Here is a 24,345-nt window from a genome sequence, read left to right as displayed (position 1 = left end):
CCTAATCCTCATCCTCGTTTTCCTCACGCACGCTTTTCCAACTACTAAACGGTGTCTCACCCTTGTTTTCCGTACGCACGCTTTTCCAACTACTAAACGATGTGTTTTTTTTACAAAAATTTTCTATACGAAAGTTGCTTAAAAAAATTAATTTATTTTTTTAAAAAAAGCTAATACTTAATTAATCACGCGCTAATGGACTGCTTCATTTTCCGTGCGAAGGAGGTGGGTTCTCAACCCCAAGTTACAAACACAGCCACACGTACTCCCTCCGTCCCAAAAAAAAAAGACAACTTCTGGGGATGAACCTGAATAAGCATTTGTCCAGATTCATCCCCAGAAGTTGGTTTTTTTATAGGACGGAGGGCCATCCCCTGAATAAGCATTTGTCCAGATTCATCCCCAGAAGTTGGTTTTTTTTATAGGACGGAGGGTGTAAGCTCCTAAACGATGGGATTCGTGTAAAAGTTTTCGAGTACTTTTAAAAATTAACTTTCCAATAGTTAATTCATTCCTTTATCTATCTAGACATCACTTTCAAATCGCGACTTAGTCCTAAGCTAATGTTTCTAAGATCTACTGCTGCTGCAAACACAGAAGAAACCACCCATGCACGTACGTACATGGCTGCACCGTGATGGCAAATTGGCAATAATTATCTGCGTGTAAAATTGTTGACTCATGCGTACTGCTTGGCGAAACTATCATAGAAAGTGAGCCCTTGTTCACCTGCTGAAATCATCAACCATACGCTGTCTATAATTAAAGAGGACTTGGATACTACGGCAAGTAAATTCAAACACAACCAGTCAGCGATCCATTCGTCTTCAGGAGACTCTGCAATCTTAAGAAAAAAAAAACACCAGCCTTTTGCTGCAATTGAGCTAACTTACTTTGGTTGGTCCGCACAAAACTAATCTATAAAAGATTTGGCAAAGTAAACCAGATCGCAAGAGCGAATAAGCAACAACCTTTTGCCGTACGTAACAACTGGGAATCGGCCTGCTTCCAGTTGACAGATGAGATAGCTCACACTGCAGCTCATCTCGTCAGTTTGGTGGTGGAATCTGGATGTCATTGTCTGTAGAGTAATTGTCATCATCATCAGTGGCAAGTTGTCCTTTAGGATTCAGATAAGGAGGAAGAATTCAGAGTCACAGGTTCAACAAAGGCTGCACTGCGTTCTCTCGATTTACTAGGAAAAAAATTCTTTTGACCAAAGAATGGACACTTCTGCTATATCATAGTGTAAAAAAAAAACTGAGAGAGAGAGAGAGAGAGAGAGTGAATCGTATATCTTCTTTTTTTTTCATATATTTTTGTGAATGAGTAAATGCCTCAAAGTGAGAAATTCTATCTTCTGGTGGTGAGTTTCAAGTATCATGTCAATATAAATAAAAGATAGAGTAGGCATCCTGCCACAAGAAGCATGTACTTTGGGCTTTCCAACGGTGAACCACCTACGAAGTGAAAAAAAAAAAGTTAGCACAGAAAATGGAGAGTACTGGATCGAACTGCAAGGTGAAATAGACGCTGCAACTCATCTAAGCTCTAGTAGAGCAACTATTACCCATCAGCCGTTATATGACGCATATGCCTGTGTTAATTAATACGACCAAGCTTAATGTGACTTTATGGCATAAACCAAGCAAAAGTAGTTACAAAACTAATGCAATCCCACTGCATATGCTATATGGTGATAATAGAGTTTAGTATAGAATGACTGGATATTAGAAAGCAGCTCCGGAGAACCTAGAACAGGATAAATTGCTTACCAATGAGGTACCTATTCCTTTTGTTCCATTCATAATCCCAGTGCACACTGTTGCACCTGACTGTCCAATAAGACCAGCCAAAGGAGGCTTCCCCGTAGACCTCTAATTGGGCTTTTCCAAACAACTGGTATTCGGTTTGTGAAGCGTCTGTCACATTCCATTCATTTACCCATTCTCCTGAAAAATGAGAAAACGGGGATTAAGATGTGCCGAATACAAGGAAAGAATGGCTGCAAAGAGTTGGATAAATTGAGAAAGCACCATTATTCATTACAGAGAAGAAGAAAAAATTATGAAAAGAAAAGAGCAAAGGAAATTGATTTTGCAGGACCTACCAATAAAAACAAGAGGTCCATTCGCTTTATCCAAGGCCTGCACTTGAGGCATTCTGTTATTGTATATGAACTGTATGTTCTCTGTTGCATTAAGTTTCTCAAAAAACGGATCAAACAGATTGTAGTAATGCAAGTCTACAACAGTGTTAGTTGGACCCAGGTCAGCCTGATAAAGCTCCATTGGGTCTGCATTCCCAATCCTCTGGCAGAATATAACGTAAGCTTTGTCCGAATAACTTCGTACAATCTGGTATCCTGTTTTGTAATACGACACTAGAGTGCCTAGTGGTACCGCGCCTGCAGAAGGCTCATTCAATAGCTCAATACCTAGGAGAGAGGGGTTGTTTGCATATCTGCAGATAAAGAGTGTACATCTTGTTAGAACTATGGAACATGTATTATGCATATTATTTTGCCGGGTTGTTATGCATATTATTGCTTTTCATGTTATTTTGGATAGATTCTCGGTGGATCCAATGGCTCCTTACTTTCGTGCATTTTCTTATGAATGAATAGATTTATCATAGTAATCATAATTCAAGTAGGAAATGATTTCAGATGAATGAAAAGAAAAGAAAAGAATGGGACATCGATTTTTTCCCCAGAGCCCTTATGACATTATCTACCCTCATGCCACCAATTGCATATTGAAGAAACATTTCATTCACCTAAAGCAATTTTTTCATGATATACAAGAAAATATAGTGGATGGATCGGTGCTACCTTTGAGCCAGAAAATTAATGACATCCAGTGTTTTCTCGATGTTAGCTGGTGAAGGCCAATCTACTGAACCATCCCTACTTGCACTGTGTTCCATTCCGTTTTGAGAGCCAGGAGCAGCATGAAGATCAATGATGCACTTCAAGCCATAAATCCTGATATCAAAATCAGAACCTCCATACTGTGCAGACTTGAAACTTCAAAAGGAAATAGTAATTAACAACAACAGTTTAGAGTCTAGACCTACTGTGCCCAGTAGAATGCTCTATCCAGGGTATCCAGGGAACCAGTGACAAATGGAGCAGGTGGATTAGGATCATATGCAATCCACCATCCAACTGGAATCCTAACTGCATTTATACCATTTTTTGAAAGAAAATAGAAATCTTTTCCTGTAATAAAGTTTTTTCGGTGTTCCTGTAAAATAAATAAAACAGTACGTGAGCAACGAAATGCACTGCAACCCCGGGAATGACACAGCTCTGAAATTATGAAACTTACTGTTAAGACAACCATTGCCTGATCAGGCCCAAGCCCATTAGCAAGTTGGTAATCTCCATGTAAGTTGTTGGCAACAATAGTCATTTCAAATGTTGCCATACCATCATCCCATCCTGGCTGGGAAGGATAATTTGAAGTAAGCTGATTATTGTTTGTGACCTGAATAATGGAATATAAGTCAACTATGTCACTATTTACGTTGGTACTGATGAACCAAAAACTAAAACTTTTCTTTTCTATAGCAAGGTATCTGATGGCAGGGCTTTCTGCCATTTGACATCATGAATGTATGAGATTGAGAACATGAGAAAACCTGCAGATAGCCCCCATTTAAAAGCTTGATATGAAGCATTGAATTGTTCCTTTCAATGTAAAATGTTTCAGTGTCTCCTGGTGAATCTGCAGTTGCTGAGATCACATCTCCATTACTTGCTGTTAAAAACTGACCTTTGATGCACCGGAATTGATATTCACGGTAAGAAACTCTCCAAAGCTGACAGGAGCACCAAGAAAATGCAATTAGGATGGAAACTCGGCCATTTATTAACCAGTGACTCAAGCACTTGATGGTCTTGTTGATTTTTTTAATAACACTTTGATTTCTAGCTGTTTCCTAACTTCAGGAACATAAGTAGTGCAGTAACAGAAAAATAAGCTATGGGCCTAAAAACTGATGAAGATAATGCCATTTTTCATGCAGCTTTCACAGAATCTCCAAGTAGGAACTGAGTAATATATGCATATGATAAAAAGATATACGCGTAATATCGATTTATGAATCGTCAAAATCTTTAGCATTGACACAGAAAAGACAACAAACCCTGAAGGTCTCCCATGTTGAAGCAACATCCTGATCCACTGTCAAGTTCCCGCCGCCACCACCATTTGCGCTCAGGTACTTCTGGAGCCCCACTGACTTCAGCTGCACCTGAGTGCCATCCTGAGGCGAAAATCCGACAGTCACATGAGAAGAAAGTAAAATGCACGACATTGCCACAACATGAGCTCCAAACCTCCAAGAACCAGAGAGCCTACAAGCATGTCCCCGTTTGAGATGCCATCAAACAACGAAGGCTTGATCCACCCCTCCACCACCAACCAACCTCCCAGGTTCACCGCCCTAACCTTGGTGAAGTCATCATCTGCAAAGACAATCAGAGAGACACTCTAAACCTCCCACTCCTTAACCATGGCAGCAAGAACCATCACACACTGATAAAGCACCATGACTGAGCCACAAGATGCTCTCCTCACCTGAAGACGAATGCGACAGTTGGAACACGCACACAAGCCCAAAGACCAGCACGCCACTGCGGGGGAGCCCCATGTGGGCAATTCATCGAACAGAAGGCCTGCACAAGAAGCTGGGACACGGCGATAGAGCGCACACACTTGTATAGGAGGAGAGGGACAGGAAGATTCCAATCCTATCCGCGGCAAAAAAAAAAAAAGAAACCCGAGAGCGATGTGGCATCATGCTGCTGCGTGCGTGGCTGGGCTGTGGAGACAGGGGGCAGCGAATCTCGCGCCCCTTTCGCGGATGGCGAAACTATACCTTGCTTACCGCAAAGTTCATCCCAAAGATCGATGGGGACGCAAGCGCAACACCGCACGCACTAGCCCTGACCAGTGAACCCAGCCGCTCGCTCTCTTTTCCCGCCGCCTTTTCTTGCTCCTCCTCCATGGCGATGGCGATGGCGATGGGCGATGGCGGTGGCGGTGGCGCGGTCGGAAAGGGATCCTCGAACATACGGAGCATACGGTGAACCCCGTTAATGGGCCCAGCGAGTTGTTTCTGGCACGGCCCAATTCTATCCCGGTTCGAATACTTCATAGGCCGTGAGGCCCAGCTTCTCGAAAGGCCGACATTTCTTAGTAAAGAAGTTCAATATGAGTTCCTCAACTATGGACCGAATTTAATTCACGTCCTCCTCAATCCGGATGAAAACGGATTAGAAACGGACAGGAACAGCTCTACCATATTTGTTTGTATTGTTTTCTTCAGAAATAAAATTGAAATCGAAGACCCCCGGAACAGAAATGGAATCGACTATATATACGAAGCAAATATGAAATGAAATAAATCGACTATATATACCAAGGAAGAGATATCGTTTGTTACATTTCTAAATTCCATATCGTCAATTTTTTTTAAGGTGGTCTCACAACTGTTCGTGAATTTTGATTTTCATGGCTGTTTCTTTAAGAAATCCACATGTGAGAACTGATTTTCAGTCCCTTGATCAAACCCAGGATCTCTTCTCCATGCATTGTTTACTTACCATCTTACTTATTAAGCTCATGTTGTCTAGATTGAAAATACTATTTGTTTTATTTCACCTCCCCAAAACTTGTACTATCTGTTTTGCACTTCAAATAATATCAAATAAAGAAGTCATAAACTACAAAGGAGTAAATCCTATCAAGCAGCACGGCTCCATCAAAAGGTCGTTTGAATTGTTGGTGTGCGAATTTATAAAAATGGATATGAGATTACGTAATGAATATTTAACCCTCTAAATGATTTCAAATGATAACGTTGTCAACAACAAAATTATAGATCTCATCGAGCACTACAATTTTGATACAAAGTTCGTCTTCATCTGACTTTATATGATAGAGTTATGTATATATATATGTTTTCTCTAAAAACTAATTACTACCTGCGGATATTCGAAAACAAATATAGATAGTTTCCGACCGTTTCGGATTTCCGTCTGATACTTGTCTTACCATATTAATTTTCATTTCTGAGAAAAACAATATGTATTCATTTCCGTATCTGGTACTAAATAAAAATTATTCGTTTGAGATATCATTTTCCGAAAATAAGATCGGATACCGAAAACTATCTAAACTGATTTTGTCAAACTTTTAAAAATTTTACCAAGTTTATTAAAAAAAATAGTAACATTTCTGACACAAAACAAATATATCATCACAACATATTCAATGTTAGATTTAATAAAAGTAATTTGGTGTTTTAGATATTGCTAAATTATTATGTAACTTGATCAAATCTTTGACTAGGAAAAAATTCAAAGCAACTTACAATATGAATATGAAACGGAGAAAGCACTGCTTTGTAGTTATAACCTTTTTATTTGAAATTATTAGAAGCGCAAAACATACATTAAAAGTTTCAGCGCGATGCAATAAAATGAATAACATCTTCAATCTAGATAAAAAAAACTTAATAAATGAGATGGTAAGTAATCTATTCATGGAGGAGATGTCTTCGGTTAGATCAAGGAACTAGGAAATGAAAAATCATTTTCATATGCGAGTATCTTATGGGCACTACGATGAAAGTCAATCTATCTATCTATCTATCTATCTATCTATCTATCTATCTATTATATACTAAAAGTCCATTAAACTTCCTACAAACGCTCCTAGACTGCCTTGTGGCATCCTATAAATGCTCTCGAGTCGCCATGTGTCACTCTAATAAAATAGTAAAAATCTGATCATTGATTTTCATTTAAATTGGTGTGCACATTAATTTTCATCATTAGATTTATCTTCAATCAAAGGAAAAAAAAATCTCTGTCCGGAGTCCGGACGTCAGCCTTGGTGCGCACGTATGTATGATCCCTCCAACCACCGTTCCTCTCTTTTTTTTAATCCCCATAACAATTAAAATTAAATACTTTTTATGGGCCTAAAAAGCCCATCAACCTATTAGATCTAGCCAACTCTTTATATATTCTCTCCTAATAAATAGTTTATTCAACATCATATAAATATTTTTAAACATATGTCCAGATTCGTTGTTCTTGGATATGTCACATCATATTCTAATTTGAGTTTTGATGGGACGGAGGGAGTATATAGCAGCACTCTTAAATTAGAGAAAAACTAAAAAAATAAAATCTTTTTAAAAAACATCCCAAACCTCCCTCCGCGCTCCCATGCAGCGTTAAAGCACATTAACCATCTTATAAATGTTTCTAAATCACCCAGTGACACTTCTAAATTAGAGAAAATCATAAAAATTTAAAAACAAAACATCCAACTATTGGTTTCAACTTAAATCGTGGACATATCATTTAGGTTGTTATTAGATTTTTATTTTAAAAACCTCCCAAACCTCATTTCCTTCCTCCCTGCCCCTACAATTTTAAAGACTTAAAACTACATTAAACAGACATATCATTTAGGTTGTTATTAGATTTTTATTTTAAAAAACTCCCAAACCTCATTTTCTTCCTCCCCGCCCCTACAATGTTAAAGACTTAAAACTACATTAAACATCCTATAAATATTTCTAAACCACTATGGGTCTCTTTTAAGTTTAAAAAAACATAAAAAATTATGAGAGGAAAAACGAAACATCCGACCATTGGTTTCGACTTAAACATCCAACACATTATTTTAGGTTGTTAGATCAATCATTTTTTTATGAAAAAACACCCCCTCTCTCCCTGTCTGTCCCCGTGCGGTGTGTGTTGTTCCTTTTCTTTTATTTTTATCTTTATTTATGATAACTAAAGTTAAAATTATCTTTATGGAGAAAAAAACCATAAATGAACCTTTCACGTATAAGGTCTAGCCAGGTATCCCACTGTCTCTGTTCTTCTCTTTCTTCTCTTACTATAACTTAGAACAATATAAATTAAAATAATTATAACTTTTCAAATCATATATTCAACTTACGATCTGTTTGAACTATTATATTTTTAGTGAAATCAATACTTTCATATTCATATTGACTATATTTAAATGCCAACACAAAAATTACATCCCAGACCCACATCCATCTTGAGGCCAACACTAAATAAAAAAGATATTAAAATTCATCATTGAAAATCGGAATATCCCACCTTAATTTTTAATAAAGCCGGTGACCCCATTAGTTATATCTGGTTAGACACCTAACAACTTTCTATCAACTTAATTATATTCTCTCAACATGTATATGGGGGCTATTTGCCCATACAATTTGATATTTGAGCTTTTTATCAATAAATGATCGACTTAGGAGATAAATAAATAATCTTTAGATAATCATAGCATCTAAATTATATATATGATCTATGAAGTCACTAATAAATTAGAGAAAAACTTTAAATGATATTGTTTTTAGTCATAATGTGTACCCCATCTAGCATTATTTTTTTATAGACAACATAATGAAAATAAAAACATGCTAAGTTGAACATCATATTGATCGTATAAGCATGAGGTGGCCTTACCAATATAATGAGTCACTTCCATATAGGTATTAAAAATCATGTCATTTATTTCATTTTGGTAGAACTTGCTACGCTACATTGTAAACTCCTAACATTTAGTGTAGAACAATCTAGAAATGTGTATTTATTACATGACCTCTATTTTAATATTTCTTACTCTATTGAAGTGAGATAATTAAGAAGAGATGACTTTACCCCATGTCAGGTTGTAGGCTCAACCCACTTATGTTTTCAACCTAAATTGCAGAGATCAGATAATTTCAAAGATGCTTCATAGAATGGAATTCTCTAAAATTTATTTAAAAAATGGACATGAAAACAAACAAAATTTATCTGTTTTTTTTAAAAATGGTTTTAAAACCCATTCTAAATAGAAATATTCAAACTTTTAGCAGCGCTATTGGAATGAAAATATGTAAAACTTCAAATAGCATCTAACAAAAAAATTGGATATTTTGAGCAAATGTTTGGGGGTAAGTTATCTCTGTAGGAAATCAAAATACCCAAAATTTTCTCATAGGAACTACATATATTGTTTCGACATAATACTTTCTCATAAATTGAGAAGTGTACTGACTCGAGTAATTTTAGTTTAGAATTTATGTGCTGCAAGGGTAATCAAAAGAAAATTATAACTAGCATTCAAAACACATTAAATAAGTTCATTTTTTGTTTAGATATAGTAAAAGAATATTTTAAGATAAAGTCATCCACACATGGATATTCGTATAAAATTTTACGTACATTAAATAAGATGCACGCGCATACGCGCGGGCTATCTTCCTAGTGTATACAAATGATTGTGGGACCACCTAGAAACCATTGACGATAGAATTTATAAATATTGACCTATTGTTTTCAAACAAATAACAAGCTGTATCTCTCTATTGATTCAACAAGCTCAATTTGAGATATTTTTATATTTAGGCAAATATTCATTATCATATTCGATCCGTTCCATATTTGCTCTGTATTTGGATTCTATAATATTTTATTTTGTTTCTGTATGCGGGGTTTTCGATTCCTATTCCAATTCAGAAAAGTATGAAAATGAATATGATAGTTATCATTCGTTTTTGATCCATTTTCATCCCTACCTACAGATATCCGAAAAAAAATCAGATAGTTTAGGACGGTTTTCGATTTTCGCGGGCTACTAGCCTGTTTCCCTTTTTCTTTTTAAGAAACTATCCATGTTCGTTCCCGAAACCAGTGCTATTAAAAAAAATCCATCCAAGATTATTTGCTTTTGAAAATATATCCGAATTCAATCTGATTTCATCCCTCATCTTCCTCGAGCATCAAATTAACTCCATAGTTGAGCAGAGAAACAGATATTTTCTTTGTCTTGACTGCTCACTCAAGGCCCATCTCTCTGGCCAGGAGACATGAAGGGTCACGTAAGCCGCCCACCGCCGGCGACGACGACGGCGACAGCGGCGCCGGCGGTCCACTGCCAGCTCGGCCGCAGAATCGTTTTCGGAGCATGATTAGGTAGGCGGTCACCGCGCCTAGCTTGTCTCTAGCTAAGCTAGCTAGCTACTCTAGCTATGCCTATGCGTGCCTGCACTACTCACCTGGTCCATGGGCCGTGGGCCCATGTCCACCACCTCTACCCGTCTAAATTTATTTATGCTACGCAGTGACGACGACGACGTACGTACAGCGTACTAGTGGCTAAGCTACAAGCTAGATTTTGAGCAGAATTTAAGTAGCTAAGCTAGATTTTGAGCAGAATTTAAGTATGGTTAGCCGTTGCAGTCAGTCAGTGATCAGAAACTCGGACTATATGTGGTCGTGCGTGACGAACGTGCTAATTGTCGGGTTTGGATTAGATTCCCAGGCCCTAATTAAGAATTAACGGTGCCAATTAACAATGACGGGGGAGATCGAATAATTTGTTGGTCGCAAAGTCAAAAGGTGTTCTTGGATGATGCGGCTCTAAATAGTCCATTACTGCATATATTCTGTGCTGGCTTTGTTTCTTTCCAGAGCATGGTTTGGTTAATTCGCTAATCCAAACACGCCACGACAAAGTTAGCAGCTTTGCATCGGCTGAGAGACTTACTAATTAATTAGTTTTCTCTTGTTCATTGTGAATGACCCGCAGAGTGCTAGTATTGTAAAATGCATATTTTGGCCTGGCAAAGTGGCAATCGATGGACCATTGGAGCATGTATATATATACGTGCAATACATAGTTGATGAATAGTAGTAGTACTCATTTCAAAGTCCTGCTCCAGCTGAATTCTGTTCTGTTGCACAGAGGGGCATAGGTTCGCAATTTCGCATACCCCAATGAGCACGTACTACGTACTACATACACATACGATGCTATCGCGAATTGGCAAATCATGCATGCTGCAGAATACTTGCAGGAACACGCACGAAAAGAAACAAATGTGGCAGCTAGCGTGCATGCATGCAGCGCTCACGCAAGCAAAAGGACCAAAAACGCAGCAGGGCGAGCTATAGCTAGCTAAGCTATGGCGCAGCACAGCTTCACTGAGAATCTGTGGCCTCGCCACGGCAAGCTTATAGCCGGCCGGACAAACGCGAGAGAATATTTTGCTCGCTAGCTCGCCGGCCGCGCACGGCGCGCGCACCTGCTGCTCGCTCTGGAGCGCGCATGTGCGTCTACCTAAAGCTAAGCTAGCTGCTGCTACATTGGCACAGAATGAAAAAAAAGGAAAAAAAAATAACTGGCATGTCACGCCGCGCGCGCCTGATCTGTGCATGCATGCGCGAGCGCAGCCGCGCGGGGGCGCGGGCGGTGAACAGTACGTACGTTTTGCTGCGTTCCTGAGACCGATCACCGATCACAACTGTGGCCGCGCGCGCCAGCCGTGTCGCGCGCACACGTCCCATAACATTTTTTGGGCGGAGCTAGGTTGCACGTACACGTACGCGCGAATCGCGACGGTGAGGCGGTGGCGGTGCACGGTGGAGTTCCTCGCCGTTGCTGATCATGTGGGTGGCTGCAGTGGCGGCGTCGTCGCACGGAGGCTCCTCGATGTTGCTGGGTGGTAGTGCTGGTGGAGGCGGCGACGTACGTACGTGGGTGGCGGCGATGACGTGCCTCCGACAACGATGTGTGTGTTAGGTGGAATAATCCTGCGCCTGTCAAAAAATCATACGTGGCACTGTAGCTTGTCATTTTAATCATTCATGGCATTGTAGCATATCTTGTCATTGTTTTGGTTTGTTGCATGAGTGCGCCGGCTTGTTCGCGGCATGAGCGTCATGTGTGAGTTCTTGGCCACGATGGTCTGGAACACGTCTTTAGCGTGCATACCGCGCTAGTGCTTCGACGTTAGCATATAATCTTCTTTATATATGAAGTAAACAGAAAACACTGTAAGTTGTTGCGCAGCACAAAAAACCCGTGTCGAACACTTGGCGATTTCACTATTCATCGTCTTCAACCAGCGGACAAGCGTGTCGTCGTCACACGCGACGTCGTGTTTGATGAAACGACGTCATGGCCATGGACGGACACCGAAGAAGCCAGAGGGGTGTCACCGGGCGACATGTTCACTGTCCACTATGAGGTGGCCAGCGGCTCCATCCCGGTGGGCCCGCTCGTCGTCAACGACGTCACGCCACCGGCATCTGCTGCGCCTATACCACCTTCCCCACAAACGCCGGCGTCGCCTCCACCCTCACCAAGCTCACCAGTGGTCGAGTTCGTCTCGCCGCCGGATGCCACACCGGATGGCGATGATGATGACGGCGCACCGCGTCGCTACCGTACAGTGGCCAACATCCTCGGCACAACGGCGCTGGTCGAGCTCGACTCCGACGAGCTGCACCTGGTGGCGCTGAGGAGCCCAGCAACTTCTCCGAAGCTGAGCACGACGATCTCTGGCATCAAGCGATGCTTGAGGAGCTCAACTCGATTGAGGAGAACAACACCTGGACGCTCACGGATCTCCCGGTCGGCAAGCGCCCCATCGGGTTGAAGTGGGTCTTCAAGCTGAAAAAGGATGAGACGGGCGCTGTCGTTAAACACAAGGCACGGCTCGTCGCTAAGGGCTATGTCCAGCGCCAGGGGATTGATTTCGACGAAGTCTTTGCCCCTGTTGCTCGGATGGAATCAGTGAGATTGCTTCTCGCTGTCGCGGCTCACTTCGGGTGGGCGGTGCATCATATGGATGTCAAATCGGCATTCTTGAACGGTGAACTGGAGGAGGAGGTGTACGTCTCGCAGCCGCCGGGTTTTGTCGACGACACGCACCCCCACAAGGTCATGCGCCTGAATCGGGCGCTCTACGGTCTTCGTCAGGCTCCGCGGGCATGGAACGCGAAGCTGGATGCCAGCCTTCAGCAACTGGGTTTCAAGCGGAGCACTACCGAGCATGCTGTGTACACGCGTGGCAAAGATAGCTCGCGCCTCATCGTCGGCGTCTACGTCGACGATCTCGTCATCACCCGCGCACGCTCTAAAGAAATTCATAACTTCAAGGGAGAAATGCACTCCCTCTTCAGAATGAGTGATCTCGGCTTGCTCAGTTATTACCTGGGCATAGAGGTGCACCAAGGCAGAGAAGGCATCACCATAACTCAGTCAGCATATGCCGGGAAGCTGCTGAGGATCGCCGGACTGGGGGAGTGCAACCCCACTTGCATTCCCATGGAGCCCAGGCTGAAGCTGCCGAAGAACAGTGACAGGCTGGTTGTTGCTTCCACCATGTACAGGAGCCTGGTGGGAAGCTTGAGGTACTTAGTGCATACCCGGCCGGACATGGCTTTCGCCGTCGGCTATGTAAGCTGATTCATGGAGTCGCCACATGACGATCATCTGATGGCGGTGAAGCACATCCTGCGGTATGTAGCAGGTACTCTGAATTTTGGATGCTGCTTTGCAAACTCAGGGGAAACGGGAATACATTTGCTGGGTTTTTCAGACAGTGACTTGGGGGGAGACGTTGATGATCGGAAGAGCACCTCAGGGGCTTTATTCTTTCTTGGCTCCAGTCCAATTGCATGGCAATCTCATAAACAAAAGGTGGTAGCCCTTTCCTCTTGCGAAGCAGAATACATTGCCGCCACAGGAGCGGCTTGCCTCGGCATTTGGCTGGCACGCCTACTAGCCGAAGTGTTGAGCACTGAACCGGAGATGGCTATCCTCAAGGTCGACAACAAGTCGGCGATCTCTCTGTGCAAGAATCCTGTGTTCCATGATAGAAGCAAACATATCGACACTCGGTATTACTTTATTAGGCAGTGCATAGAGGAGAAGAAAATTGAGGTTGAGTTCATCCCCTCGGACGAATAGGTTGCAGACATTCTGACGAAGCCACTCGGACGCATCAAATTCCAGGAATTTCGCAGCAAGGCAGGCGTGGTCCAGATTGTCACTCGGCGTCAGGATTAGGGGGAGATTGTTAGGTGGAATAATCTTGCGCCTGTCAAAAAATCATGCATGGAACTGTAGCGTAGCTTGTCATTTTAATCATGCATGGCACTGTTGCATATCTTGTCATTGTTTTTGGTTTGTTGCATGAGCGCGCTGGCTTGTTCGCGGCGTGAGCGTCATGTGTGAGTTCTTGGCCACGATGGTCTGGAACGCGTCTTTAGCGTGCATACCGTGCTAGTGCTTCGACGTGGGGGATGGCGCACGTCATTAGGGAGTACTGGCGCGCATAGCGGAGGCCACTTCGGCACTTCCTTTTTCTTCTCGTTTTTCAGTTAGCATGTAATCTTCTTTATATATGAAGTAAACAGAAAACGCTGTAAGTTGTTGCGCAGCACCAAAAAACCCGTGTCGAACACTTGGCGATTTCACTATTCATCGTCTTCAACCTCTGATCACGAGAGGATTCTGCAGTGTAGTGAGGGTTGCCGCTGACAATGTGCTGGGGTAACCTGATCTGAGAACGAGGGTAACTTCCGACATCGATGACGCGGTGACGCCGGTAGACGACACACACCTTTCCGGAGACGATGTTGTAATTTACTGTCTTACCTTTGTCATTTTTGAGTGGATTCTTCAAGTAAAAGCCCAGCGACGGTGATATTATATATGTTACGACCTTCTTGGAAGTCTCATGTTGGTGCGACGTCTTGGTGGCGATGTCTCCGCCAAATCGGTTTCGATGGTTAGGGCGATGGGCGATGGCAAGATCTGGACGAACGACTGATTAATTTACATCTTAGTTATCTCCAACATTATCTTTTGTTGTGGTTCTGGTCATCGGTGATGTGATGAAATTCGATCGGTAATAATTAATCGGCTAATGTTTTCAGAGATTCAGTTTCTTTGTTTCAGGAAGACAATTACTACATACAGTGTACAAGCCATTAGGAAACAACAGTTATATAGATTCTCACCAGCTAAATTTTTTTTCTCTTGCTCTATTCAATGAAAAGGCACTCTAGAGCTATTTTCCGTTAAAAAAAGTTTTTTTTGTTTCATCTCTTTCTTTAGGTTTGTAGTCTAAGTAGTTTCTTTTTTGTTTTTAATCAGGCTATGTTTTTATAATTTGTGGTCATTCGACCTATAATATATGTAAGAATTGGTTCTAACTCATATGAAACAAAGTCTGAAATCAATTTCATTATATAAAAAAAAGTAGATATACAAAAATTATCAAAGTATGGAATCACACGTTTTAATGGAATACAAATAACAAATAAATATAATCAAATCTAGAGAAGATTGTACCATATGCATGTTGGAGTTGTTTAATAAAAATATAGTGTATAAACATAGAACATAAGCAATTGCAACATTAAACCTATACCCATTTTAAAAAAGGTAGTGGTGGCGGCAGTGAATCTGCCACCCCACCTACTCACATTGTAAATTTTGCAAGTTAGCCTTTAAATTTCTTCATATTAAAAAAATATCAAATCTAAATGGATTAGCCACATAGAAAATTAGATTAAGATGAATATTCTCTATAGCAAAAAGATAGACAACATATCAATACATTTTTCGTTTAACCGTGTAGCAAAGTACGGGCATTTAGCTAGCACGTTAAAAGGATGTGTAGGCTGTATAGCATAATGTAGCATCACACTCAACTTCTGTTTTTTGAAAGAGCAAAGAAATATGAATAGATAATGTTTTCTGATGAACAAACACGTAAGTCCGTAGGCAATTGCAGTTTGCATGCAGGAGCCTCACAGACGGTTTTTGGGCCCGATCGAGATTGATCACAGGCAAGAGATGAGGACACAGATCGAAATGGCATCCGATTTTTGAGGGGGGAAACAATGAAAGAAATTAAGACATTTCTTCCCTCCCTCTCAGAGCCTCAGAATTGCAGTAACCACAGCATTGGCTCCTCCTACAAGCAGTGTAGACCGTGTGTGGGACAGCCTATACGTCTGCATCGAATATATATGTAAAACCAAAGCTAGCTAGATAGCAATTCCCCGTGTGCCGTGCCGGCCGCTAGGCTTGAAAATGACAAATCGTTGCCAGGGCATGCAGGGACACGTAGCCTTTTGTCAATCATCTTTTTCACAGTACTTTTCCCTGGTGTTCATCGGCGCTGCTAGCTAGCTGCTCGATCCAAAGCGACGACTACACGCGAGCGTGGTAACCACGGCGACGTTTTGCAAGCCTTTCGCTTTTGAGGATTTCGATCGTATGCTATTTTGCTAGTAGCACACTACGCAATGTCGTTGGATATGATGTGCCAACTGCCAAGAAATAGACGACGGTGTGGATCAGATGGCTTCGTCGATCTACTTTTATCAGAGTGCGTACGTGGTTTCAGGTTTGACATCGGTTTCGGCTTCCCTTGGATTCCTAAACTTTACTGTACTTTGGTTTGGTCCTCGCACCCTTTGCTACTTTGGTTTGATCATTGTCATCCTTGGTATACGGTCGTGTGTATGTGTTGGGACTTTCTACTTTCTAGAGAGACAGCTTCTGGGGTTTTCAATTTGGTGAGCTTAAACTCGGCAAATTTGAGTTAGTCAAAGCTAATAATGTAATGAAATCATATCAAAGAAGGTGAAATCATTCGATAAATCTCACAAATTAAGTTGAGCCATTCACATTTCACAAGAACATCATGAAGGGTTAGAAAAAATTCACTAATCGGTACTATAACAGCACGTGGCTATAAATGCATGCACTTGATAGTGCAAGGGTGGGTGGTTTCAACCCTTTCCAACATGCTTATACTTTTTTCTTAAAAGAATTCTAGTGAGCCTCGAAACTGGCCTGGTCCTCCAACGGCGGAGAGGAGGCATGGTAAAACCCCATAATTAGGATTTTGAGTAGTGCTTTAGGAAGTGAGATGGTCGACCAATGGCAGTTTTATGGTAGAGAGGCGGCAGTAGAATAGATTTTACCTTGACGGCATATCAGTGGTAAGCCTAGTTACTTTGGTAACCGGCAATAAGTGAAATTCTACGATAAGAGCCAACTGTTTTGTTGATAAGAGTATGTACAATAATAGACTATAAGTCAGTTCTAAGAATATGTAAAAAAGATAGAAGAGGAGAGAGAAGAGAAGTAGGCTACAGATTTTAGCCAGCGGTAGCGCGGACTCTAAGACGATTTGTGTGTATGATATGTGTGACCAATTATAAATGATGTAGTATATATTTGTAGTAAACTATTGTGTGAATTGACTATCGATTATTTGGAGTTAGTAGTCAGTTATACTACTAAATTTGCTCTCACAGGAATGGAATTGTTGAGATGACAAACAACGTAACTGATTAGGATGTTGTGGATCTGGTGAAGGTAGCTTCTGAATATCGATCAGGGAGAAGGCAACGACACAATGTATGGTACCTCACCCTATCATAAGAAGAAGCCAACATGAATGGAGAAGCGAATGGGGGCAGAATTCCATGAGATTTTATAAAGAGCAAAAATAACTTGGAAACAGGAGCTATACAAATATGACTTAAAACATTAAAAACAGGTGAGGGAAGGACAAGCCCTAATCAACATTGGGACTCTCCACACGCACTTCTATATTACCCACTTCATAGCATACTTTGCTCGTTCCCCTTGGCGTCGTGGGACATCAAGCGAGAGTCAGCTTTTCTTACCACCTTGCAAGGTTTCATCATCCACAATTTACCCTCTGTTTCTCGGAGATGCATCAAAAGATTAGAGAAACTGCAGCAATTGATCCTGTTGGGGATTAGACGTTACACAGTGCTTTGGTATATATGAACGGATAGGATATTCAGCCCTGCACATACACAGTGCATGCGAATTCCCTGTAGAAGCCTGTATATATACAGTAGCTAGAATCGCTGGATCGAGTGGCATCGAAGTGCCTCCGTCCCAAAATAATAAGTGTAGCCGTGGTATCCGTGTCCAACGTTTGAATATCTGTTTTATTTAAAAAAAATATAAAAAATTAAAAAAATTGTCACACATAAAGTAAAATTTATGTTTTATCATCTAATAACAATAAAAATACTAATCATAACAAAATTCAACTAAGACGAACAATCAAATGTTGGATACGAACAGTGTAAAACTACACTTATTTAGGGACGAGGGAGGACTGTACTATTTCCTCTATTTCATAATGTAAATCTTTCTAGCATTGTCTATATTTATATAGATGTTAATGAATTTAGACATATGTAAATATGAATAATGCTAAAAATTCTTTCATGGAGGGAGTATATACAGTACTATTACCACAATAGTTATGGCTAGCTCATCTGTACGCCTGTGTACCAGTGATTCTTAGCTCGTACGTACGTACGCTGCAGCAGCCAGAGATGACCGACCGACCGATGGCGACGACGCGTAAAATATTCCCGGAAAGTAAAGTTACCGCGCGGCCACACTCTGTTACCATTTTACAGTACTTTATTTACTGCGAGGATGATGTATTCTCTCGCTTGTGTTTTTGCGGCCAGAGAGAGCCAGCCGGCCATTCCCTCTGGTTGGCCATACACGAGGAACGGGTTAGGAGAAGGATTTTAATCACATGAATCTACGTCTACTCATTTTCTTGACATATATTTTGTAAAATGATATATTTTCTCTGTTTCATATTATAAATTATTTTAACTTTTTTTAAGTTTAATTAAGTTTATAGATAAATTTAACAACATTTGCAACACCAAATTAGTTTCATTTAAACTAACATTTACTATATTTTCATAACATGTTTGTCTTATGTAAAAAGTATTGCTATATTTTATATTTAATTGATTCAACTTAAAATGATTTGATAGAAAAAAAGTCAAAACGACTTATATTACGAAACGAAGAGAGTATGACATATTAATTTATCTTTTAAGTTTTTTAAAAAGGAATTTATAATCAATTACTTGGCATATGTACTACTATAAACGATTAGCCGGGTGTACGCTCCAGAACGGGCTGGTCCGTGCGTTGTCCGTAGCAGCAGCAACACGCCGCGCGCGCGGTCGCGTTTCCCAATGGCCCGCGCCTACGTCGCGATCGATCGTCTCATCGTCGCGGACCCTCTTGGAGATGTGCCACGCGCCGTGCCGCCATCCCGACCAAATCATGGCCTAATCACGCGAAAACCCGCGCTTTCCCACGCCCCCCCCCCCCCCCCCCCCCTGTTCACCTTGACCTGTGTGTATATAATTACTACTAGTCGCCTCCGAAAGCTACCTCTGCCTTTTTCACCCTCCTCCATCCATTCCCAGCTGCTCCATGCTGCTGCCGCCCTCTCGTCCTGTTCCCTTCTTCACGTGTAGTCTCACCTTCCTCGCCATCGCCATCATCGGAGCTCGATCTGCCCATGGAGATGACCTAGCTAGCTAGCTAGCTAGCTATAGCCTCTCTCTAGACATCTCTCTCTTGTGTGTGGGTGGTTTGGTTTCTTGATTGGAGCATGGCGTTGGAGGCGGTGGTGTTCTCGGAAGGATACTACTTCGGATGCGGCGGCGCCATGGCGGCGGAAGCAGCTGCAGGAGGAGCTTGGAGCTGGAGCCACGGGTATGGCGGTGGCGTTGATCAGGGGAAGGGGGTGATGGAGTTAGTGGTGGACGACGGGGTGGTGAACGCCTTCTGGGACGGCGGCGGCGGCGGCGAAAGCTCTTCCCCAGTGATGGCCGCCGTCCCGGGGTTTATTGAGGAGCCGGACGGCGGTAATTCCTCCGTCGCAGACGCAGCGCCGCCGCCGGAGCACGGAGGTGCGGCTGTCGTCGGACGGGATGGCTCCGCGGCGGCGCCGGCGGCGGCCGCAGGGAGGAGGAAGCGGCGGAGGGCGAGGACCGTCAAGAACAGGGAGGAGGTGGAGAGCCAGCGCATGACCCACATCGCCGTCGAGCGCAACCGCCGGAAGCAGATGAACGAGTACCTCGCCGTGCTCCGCTCCCTCATGCCGGCCTCCTACGTGCAAAGGGTACGTCTCCTGCCGACCCATCTAGGGCTCACTTCGCCCAAGACCGCCATTGATGATCTTGTTAGAATTATCAACAATTCAAGCTATAAATAAATTAAATTCTCATGTGGATAGGGCGACCAGGCGTCCATAATTGGCGGAGCAATCAACTACGTCAAGGAGATGGAGCAGCTTCTCCAATCCCTGGAGGCGCACAGACACGCCCGCCGCGCACGCACCGACGCCGCCGCCGCGTTGCCATTCGCGGGCTTCTTCACGTTCCCGCAGTACTCCATGAGCGCCGTGCCCACGACAACCACCACCACTGTAGCAGCAGCAGCAACGGAAAACGGCAATGCCGTCGCCGGCGACGACGCGGACGCGGACGCGTCGGGGTCGAAGCCGTCCTCGGTGGCGGACATCGAGGTGACGATGGTGGAGAGCCACGCCAACCTGAAGGTGCTGTCGCGGCGGCGGCCGAGGCAGCTGCTGAGGATGGTGGGCGGGCTGCAACACCACCGCCTCGCCGTGCTCCACCTCAACGTCGCCAGCGCCGGCCACATGGCTCTCTACTCCCTTAGCCTTAAGGTATAGTAAAAACACACTACTTCTTCTGTAAAAAAATAACTAACCTAATAGATAGAACATAATCTAATACAATAAATTTAGATTCGAATTTTTTAAGGATGCAGAGAGAGTACGTGTATACGTGCATGCGTACACGTATCCTCTCCCCAAAATACTCTACTCCATTTTCTCCATTTTAGCAGCTACGAGTAGCTGGCTACTGTAGCTAGATAGCCTCGTTTTCCGTGCAGAAATTGTCATGGACGACGCCTACAAACTCCTCGTCATTCTGATCAGTGTCATGGCTGCTTCGCTTCGCTCATTCACCCCTAGAGAACCGAGCACACGAAGCAGAAGGAAAACAACAACCGTTTTTTTTTTAATAACGCTAACGCATGCATGGCTGCTCTGTGGTCGCTGCAGGTGGAAGACGACTGCCAGCTCACGTCGGTGGACGACATCGCGGCGGCGGTACACGGGATCGTCGAGACGATCGAGCAAGAGCAGCAGCAGCAGCAGAAGCAGAGCTGTAGCTAGATCAGCTAGAGCATTTTCTTAGAACATTTAGCAATGGCAAAAATGGTCAATATTAATATGCGCCAACCGTGTGTAATGTGTGCACTTTCGATTGTGTGCACTTTCGATTCTTCTAGAACTCTGTACGCTGGATGCACATGTACTGCAGTTACTACACCCACGTACATTTCTGTAGTTCATCTTCACTTCAATTAATGCATCATGGTCTACCACTTTGTAATTATAAAAGAAGTCGTTTAGAACAATATTTAAGTCAAACCTTAAGAATATAAATCATGAATAACTCTTAAGTTGTTGAGTTTGAAAATATAAAAATTATATAAATAGATTTGTCTTGAAAAATACTTTCATAAAAGTATACATATATCACTTTTCAATAAATATTTTTATAGAAAAAAAAGTCAAAGTTGTGTTTTGGAAACCGTATCACTGTCCAAAACGACTTCTTTTTCGAGTACGGAGGGAATATACCAATATAATGCGGCAGTGAGCCAGTGAAGTGTTTGAAATGGGAGCTCCTCGTCGTATGTGGACACGAACATTTCTTAGTGGGGTACATGTTTTCGATCTGTAGCTAGGATCCAAACAACGCAATTCATAGGCACAGCTGCGGGGTTCTCTCGATCTCGGGACCCCTATCTTGTTCCCCGCATGAAGCATACGTCGATTATTGCAATATTCAAAGCCCTAGTTTGAAATGGTAGGATTTCAAAGAAGTTCTACATGAATTGAACTAAACAGGGTGAAAATTAATCTCGCGGAAAAAGAATATCTTGAGTTCTAAATAGCCCCAAATATGAGCTTATGACAAGGTTCCAACATTTCTGCTCCGCCGCCTATGGCCACCCACCAATGCCAACCAGGGATGAAAATGGCCACGGAAATTTTCAACCAACGGACACTCGTTTTTTATTTCTACTAACCAAGCCATATGGAAATGGTAAACAACGAAAACGAAAAAAAAAACAAAAGCAGAAAAGATTTCCATGTTTGATTGTATTATCGTGGAAATTACCTTTTTGGCAATGGTATTTACCATATTTCTAAATACTCCAATATCTATGGTCCAAGTCTCTATTTGATCTATAGTTTAGATGCTCATCAACTCCTAAACTAAATCCCGGTAATTACCATATTTCTAAATACTCCAATATCTATGGTCCAAGTCATTTTTTGATCTATAGTTTAGAGTCTCGTCAACTCCTAAACTAAATCCCTAGGTTGAATGCATGGCTAAGAGAGACAAAATTTAACTTATCTAGTGCAAATTTGAATTTAATTGGTCATATTATATATAGTTATACTAAGTTAAATATGTGGTATTTTTAGTTTAATATTTTAACATTTATTACTGGTTTTCGATCGATACCGATATGATTCCGTTCGTATAGTTTCGTTTCTGTTTTTTCAATATTTTCGATACCATTTTCGTTTCTAGTAGCTTTATCATTTTCAATTTTGTTTTCGAGAAAAATATAGTTATGGGAAAAGTTAAGGCTGTTTGGACCATTTTCATCCTTAAATTGTCAGCGGACAAGGAGCCATATTCTAGAATTATAAGCCACATGGACACAATGAATAACCATTTGGTAGTTACCAGGCATCGTCTATCAAAAGATATGCTACTAGAGCCGTTTTTCAAGTTACCTCTACACATGCATGTGGTTGTGATAGTCTGAGCCGTCAAAGTATTCAACCAGCATGAGAAAAAAAAATTCAAAGACTGGTTTATCAGATTTATAAGTTATAGACAAAAGCTATTGAAAACAGTTCAAAATTCATGGTAATCTAAATTGTGCTCATTTTTAATTAATATGGTGGATTGGTGGATAATTAAATCCCTGGCCTCTGCATCTAGGATACACACACAACCCCAGGTCCACAAAGTTTAAGTTAAGAAGATACTCTAACAAATTATGATAACCTAAATTTTGCTCATGCATGTTTGTTCCTAAAACAAGCTTTGCCTTTCTCGCAAACATCAACAGTTCAGATTATATGACAGAATTGAATATCATATATAGTTCCGATTTGTTTGCTTAAGATTGGAGGATGGTTAACTTTGACCAGTGCTAGCTGTCAGCTAGGCATGGCTTTGTCTAACGAGCCTTTTCTCTGAATGAAGTATAATCCTACTCCAGAAGGAGAGTTTTGGGTGGAAAAGCGCATATGGCCACATGGGAGATGAACAAGGAGAGCTATCAGCAAAGCATTGGAGATGATTAGATGAACAAGGAGGGAGGAGGGAGAGCGATCGACGTACGTCTACTGAACGCCGGAAAGTGAGGTGACGGCGAGGGCCGGAAATGATAGGAAAAGACGCGCTGCTCGTGTCGTCCCATGCTGCTATTTGACCCTTGGAAAAAGATTCTAGGATAGCGCTTGCTTTCCTTCACTACTCCTACACACAACTTTTCCCTCTTCTGTCTAGGCATGATTGATCCAATGCATGAATTGACTGCTGAAATGATCCGTCTCTCCCAAAATGTGTATTTTATCGGCGATTAGACCAATCTTACAGGGTGGGTAGGTTACATGTGCTGCACTGCTGCATATGCTCACAGAATGGGTGGATAGGTCATGGAGAAGGATGTGGTTGTTAAGGCCTTTCACAGTGTGCACCACGCTGGTGAGTTACTTCGTGCCTCCACCTCAACTGCGTGATGCCGTGGAGGAGAGAGGGTGTGGGCCCTCATGCCTTTGCATAGGCTCTCGTCCCTCAGGTAAGACGCGGGGAACTCGCCTCAAAAAAAAACTGGAAAAGCAACGCAGCACACGAAGCTGCCAGACCTGAGCGATGGAGGAGGCCTCCTTGACCACCGTGAAAGAAGTCGACGGCGCTGCAGCCCCGCTCTGCGCCACCGCCGGGTAGCTCGACCCGCCGACTTGACTTGCACTGCCAAGCTCTATCTCCGCCACCACTGCCCCACGCTTGGCCAAATCCGGCGGCTGCTGCCGAGCTCGCGGCCGTGGGAGGGGAGAGGACGTCCGCTGCTCCACGTTGCCCCCGCCCACTTGTTGCTCAGCTCGGTGCTTGCTGGAGACGAGCTCGATGATTTCGCGTCGGGCCGCTCCACGCAGCGTCGAGCTCGTCGCTCGATTCGCGTGGCCGCCTCATAGCTTGTGGCGACGGGAGGGGAGGGGGGAGGAGGAAATGCAAGTATGTCGTCTTTGTCCTCAACTCACGCATCTGCCGACGCCAGCGGGAGGAGGGGAGAGCCGACGCCAGCGGAGGAAGGAGGGGAGAGCTCGTCGTCGTCTTCGTCATCAACTCGCGCGTCTGCCGGCGCTGGCGGGAGGAGGGGAGAACCAGCCGGCACCGATGGGAGGAGAGAGGGAGCAAAAGGGGATTTGAGGAGGATTTTGTGGGTGGTTTGACGAGGGAGAAGGGATGAAAGATATTTGTGGGTC

The 24,345-nt window shown here is 42.7% G+C and overlaps 2 protein-coding genes across 3 annotated transcripts; one reads left to right on the top strand and one right to left on the bottom strand.

The window, feature by feature from the left end:
* Positions 1-1,279: 1,279 nt before the first annotated feature.
* Positions 1,280-5,089, bottom strand: LOC127781342 (probable glucan 1,3-beta-glucosidase A). 2 transcript variants are annotated; one of them, XM_052308285.1, is made up of 10 exons: positions 4,587-5,089; positions 4,368-4,474; positions 4,153-4,272; positions 3,646-3,825; positions 3,333-3,449; positions 3,079-3,248; positions 2,834-2,986; positions 2,111-2,463; positions 1,776-1,952; positions 1,280-1,460 (listed from the first exon to the last, which is right to left on the bottom strand). In XM_052308285.1, the coding sequence occupies exons 1-10, from the start codon at positions 4,657-4,659 to the stop codon at positions 1,381-1,383; spliced, it is 1,530 nt and encodes a 509-aa protein (XP_052164245.1). In that variant the 5' UTR covers positions 4,660-5,089; the 3' UTR covers positions 1,280-1,380. The 2 variants fall into 2 exon arrangements, with proteins under 2 accessions (XP_052164245.1, XP_052164244.1); XM_052308284.1 differs by having other exon boundaries at positions 3,333-3,491; positions 4,587-5,087.
* A 14,032-nt stretch (positions 5,090-19,121) lies between these two features.
* On the top strand, positions 19,122-21,196 carry LOC127781395 (transcription factor bHLH96-like). Its single transcript, XM_052308341.1, has 3 exons — positions 19,122-19,851; positions 19,966-20,418; positions 20,821-21,196. Exons 1-3 carry the CDS (start codon positions 19,339-19,341, stop codon positions 20,932-20,934), a joined length of 1,080 nt encoding a protein of 359 aa, XP_052164301.1. The 5' UTR covers positions 19,122-19,338; the 3' UTR covers positions 20,935-21,196.
* The last annotated feature ends 3,149 nt before the right edge of the window (positions 21,197-24,345 follow it).

This window comes from Oryza glaberrima, chromosome 8 (assembly GCF_000147395.1).
Source record: "Oryza glaberrima chromosome 8, OglaRS2, whole genome shotgun sequence".
Taxonomy (NCBI): domain Eukaryota; kingdom Viridiplantae; phylum Streptophyta; class Magnoliopsida; order Poales; family Poaceae; genus Oryza; species Oryza glaberrima.
This window is presented reverse-complemented; position numbering and strand designations above follow the sequence as displayed.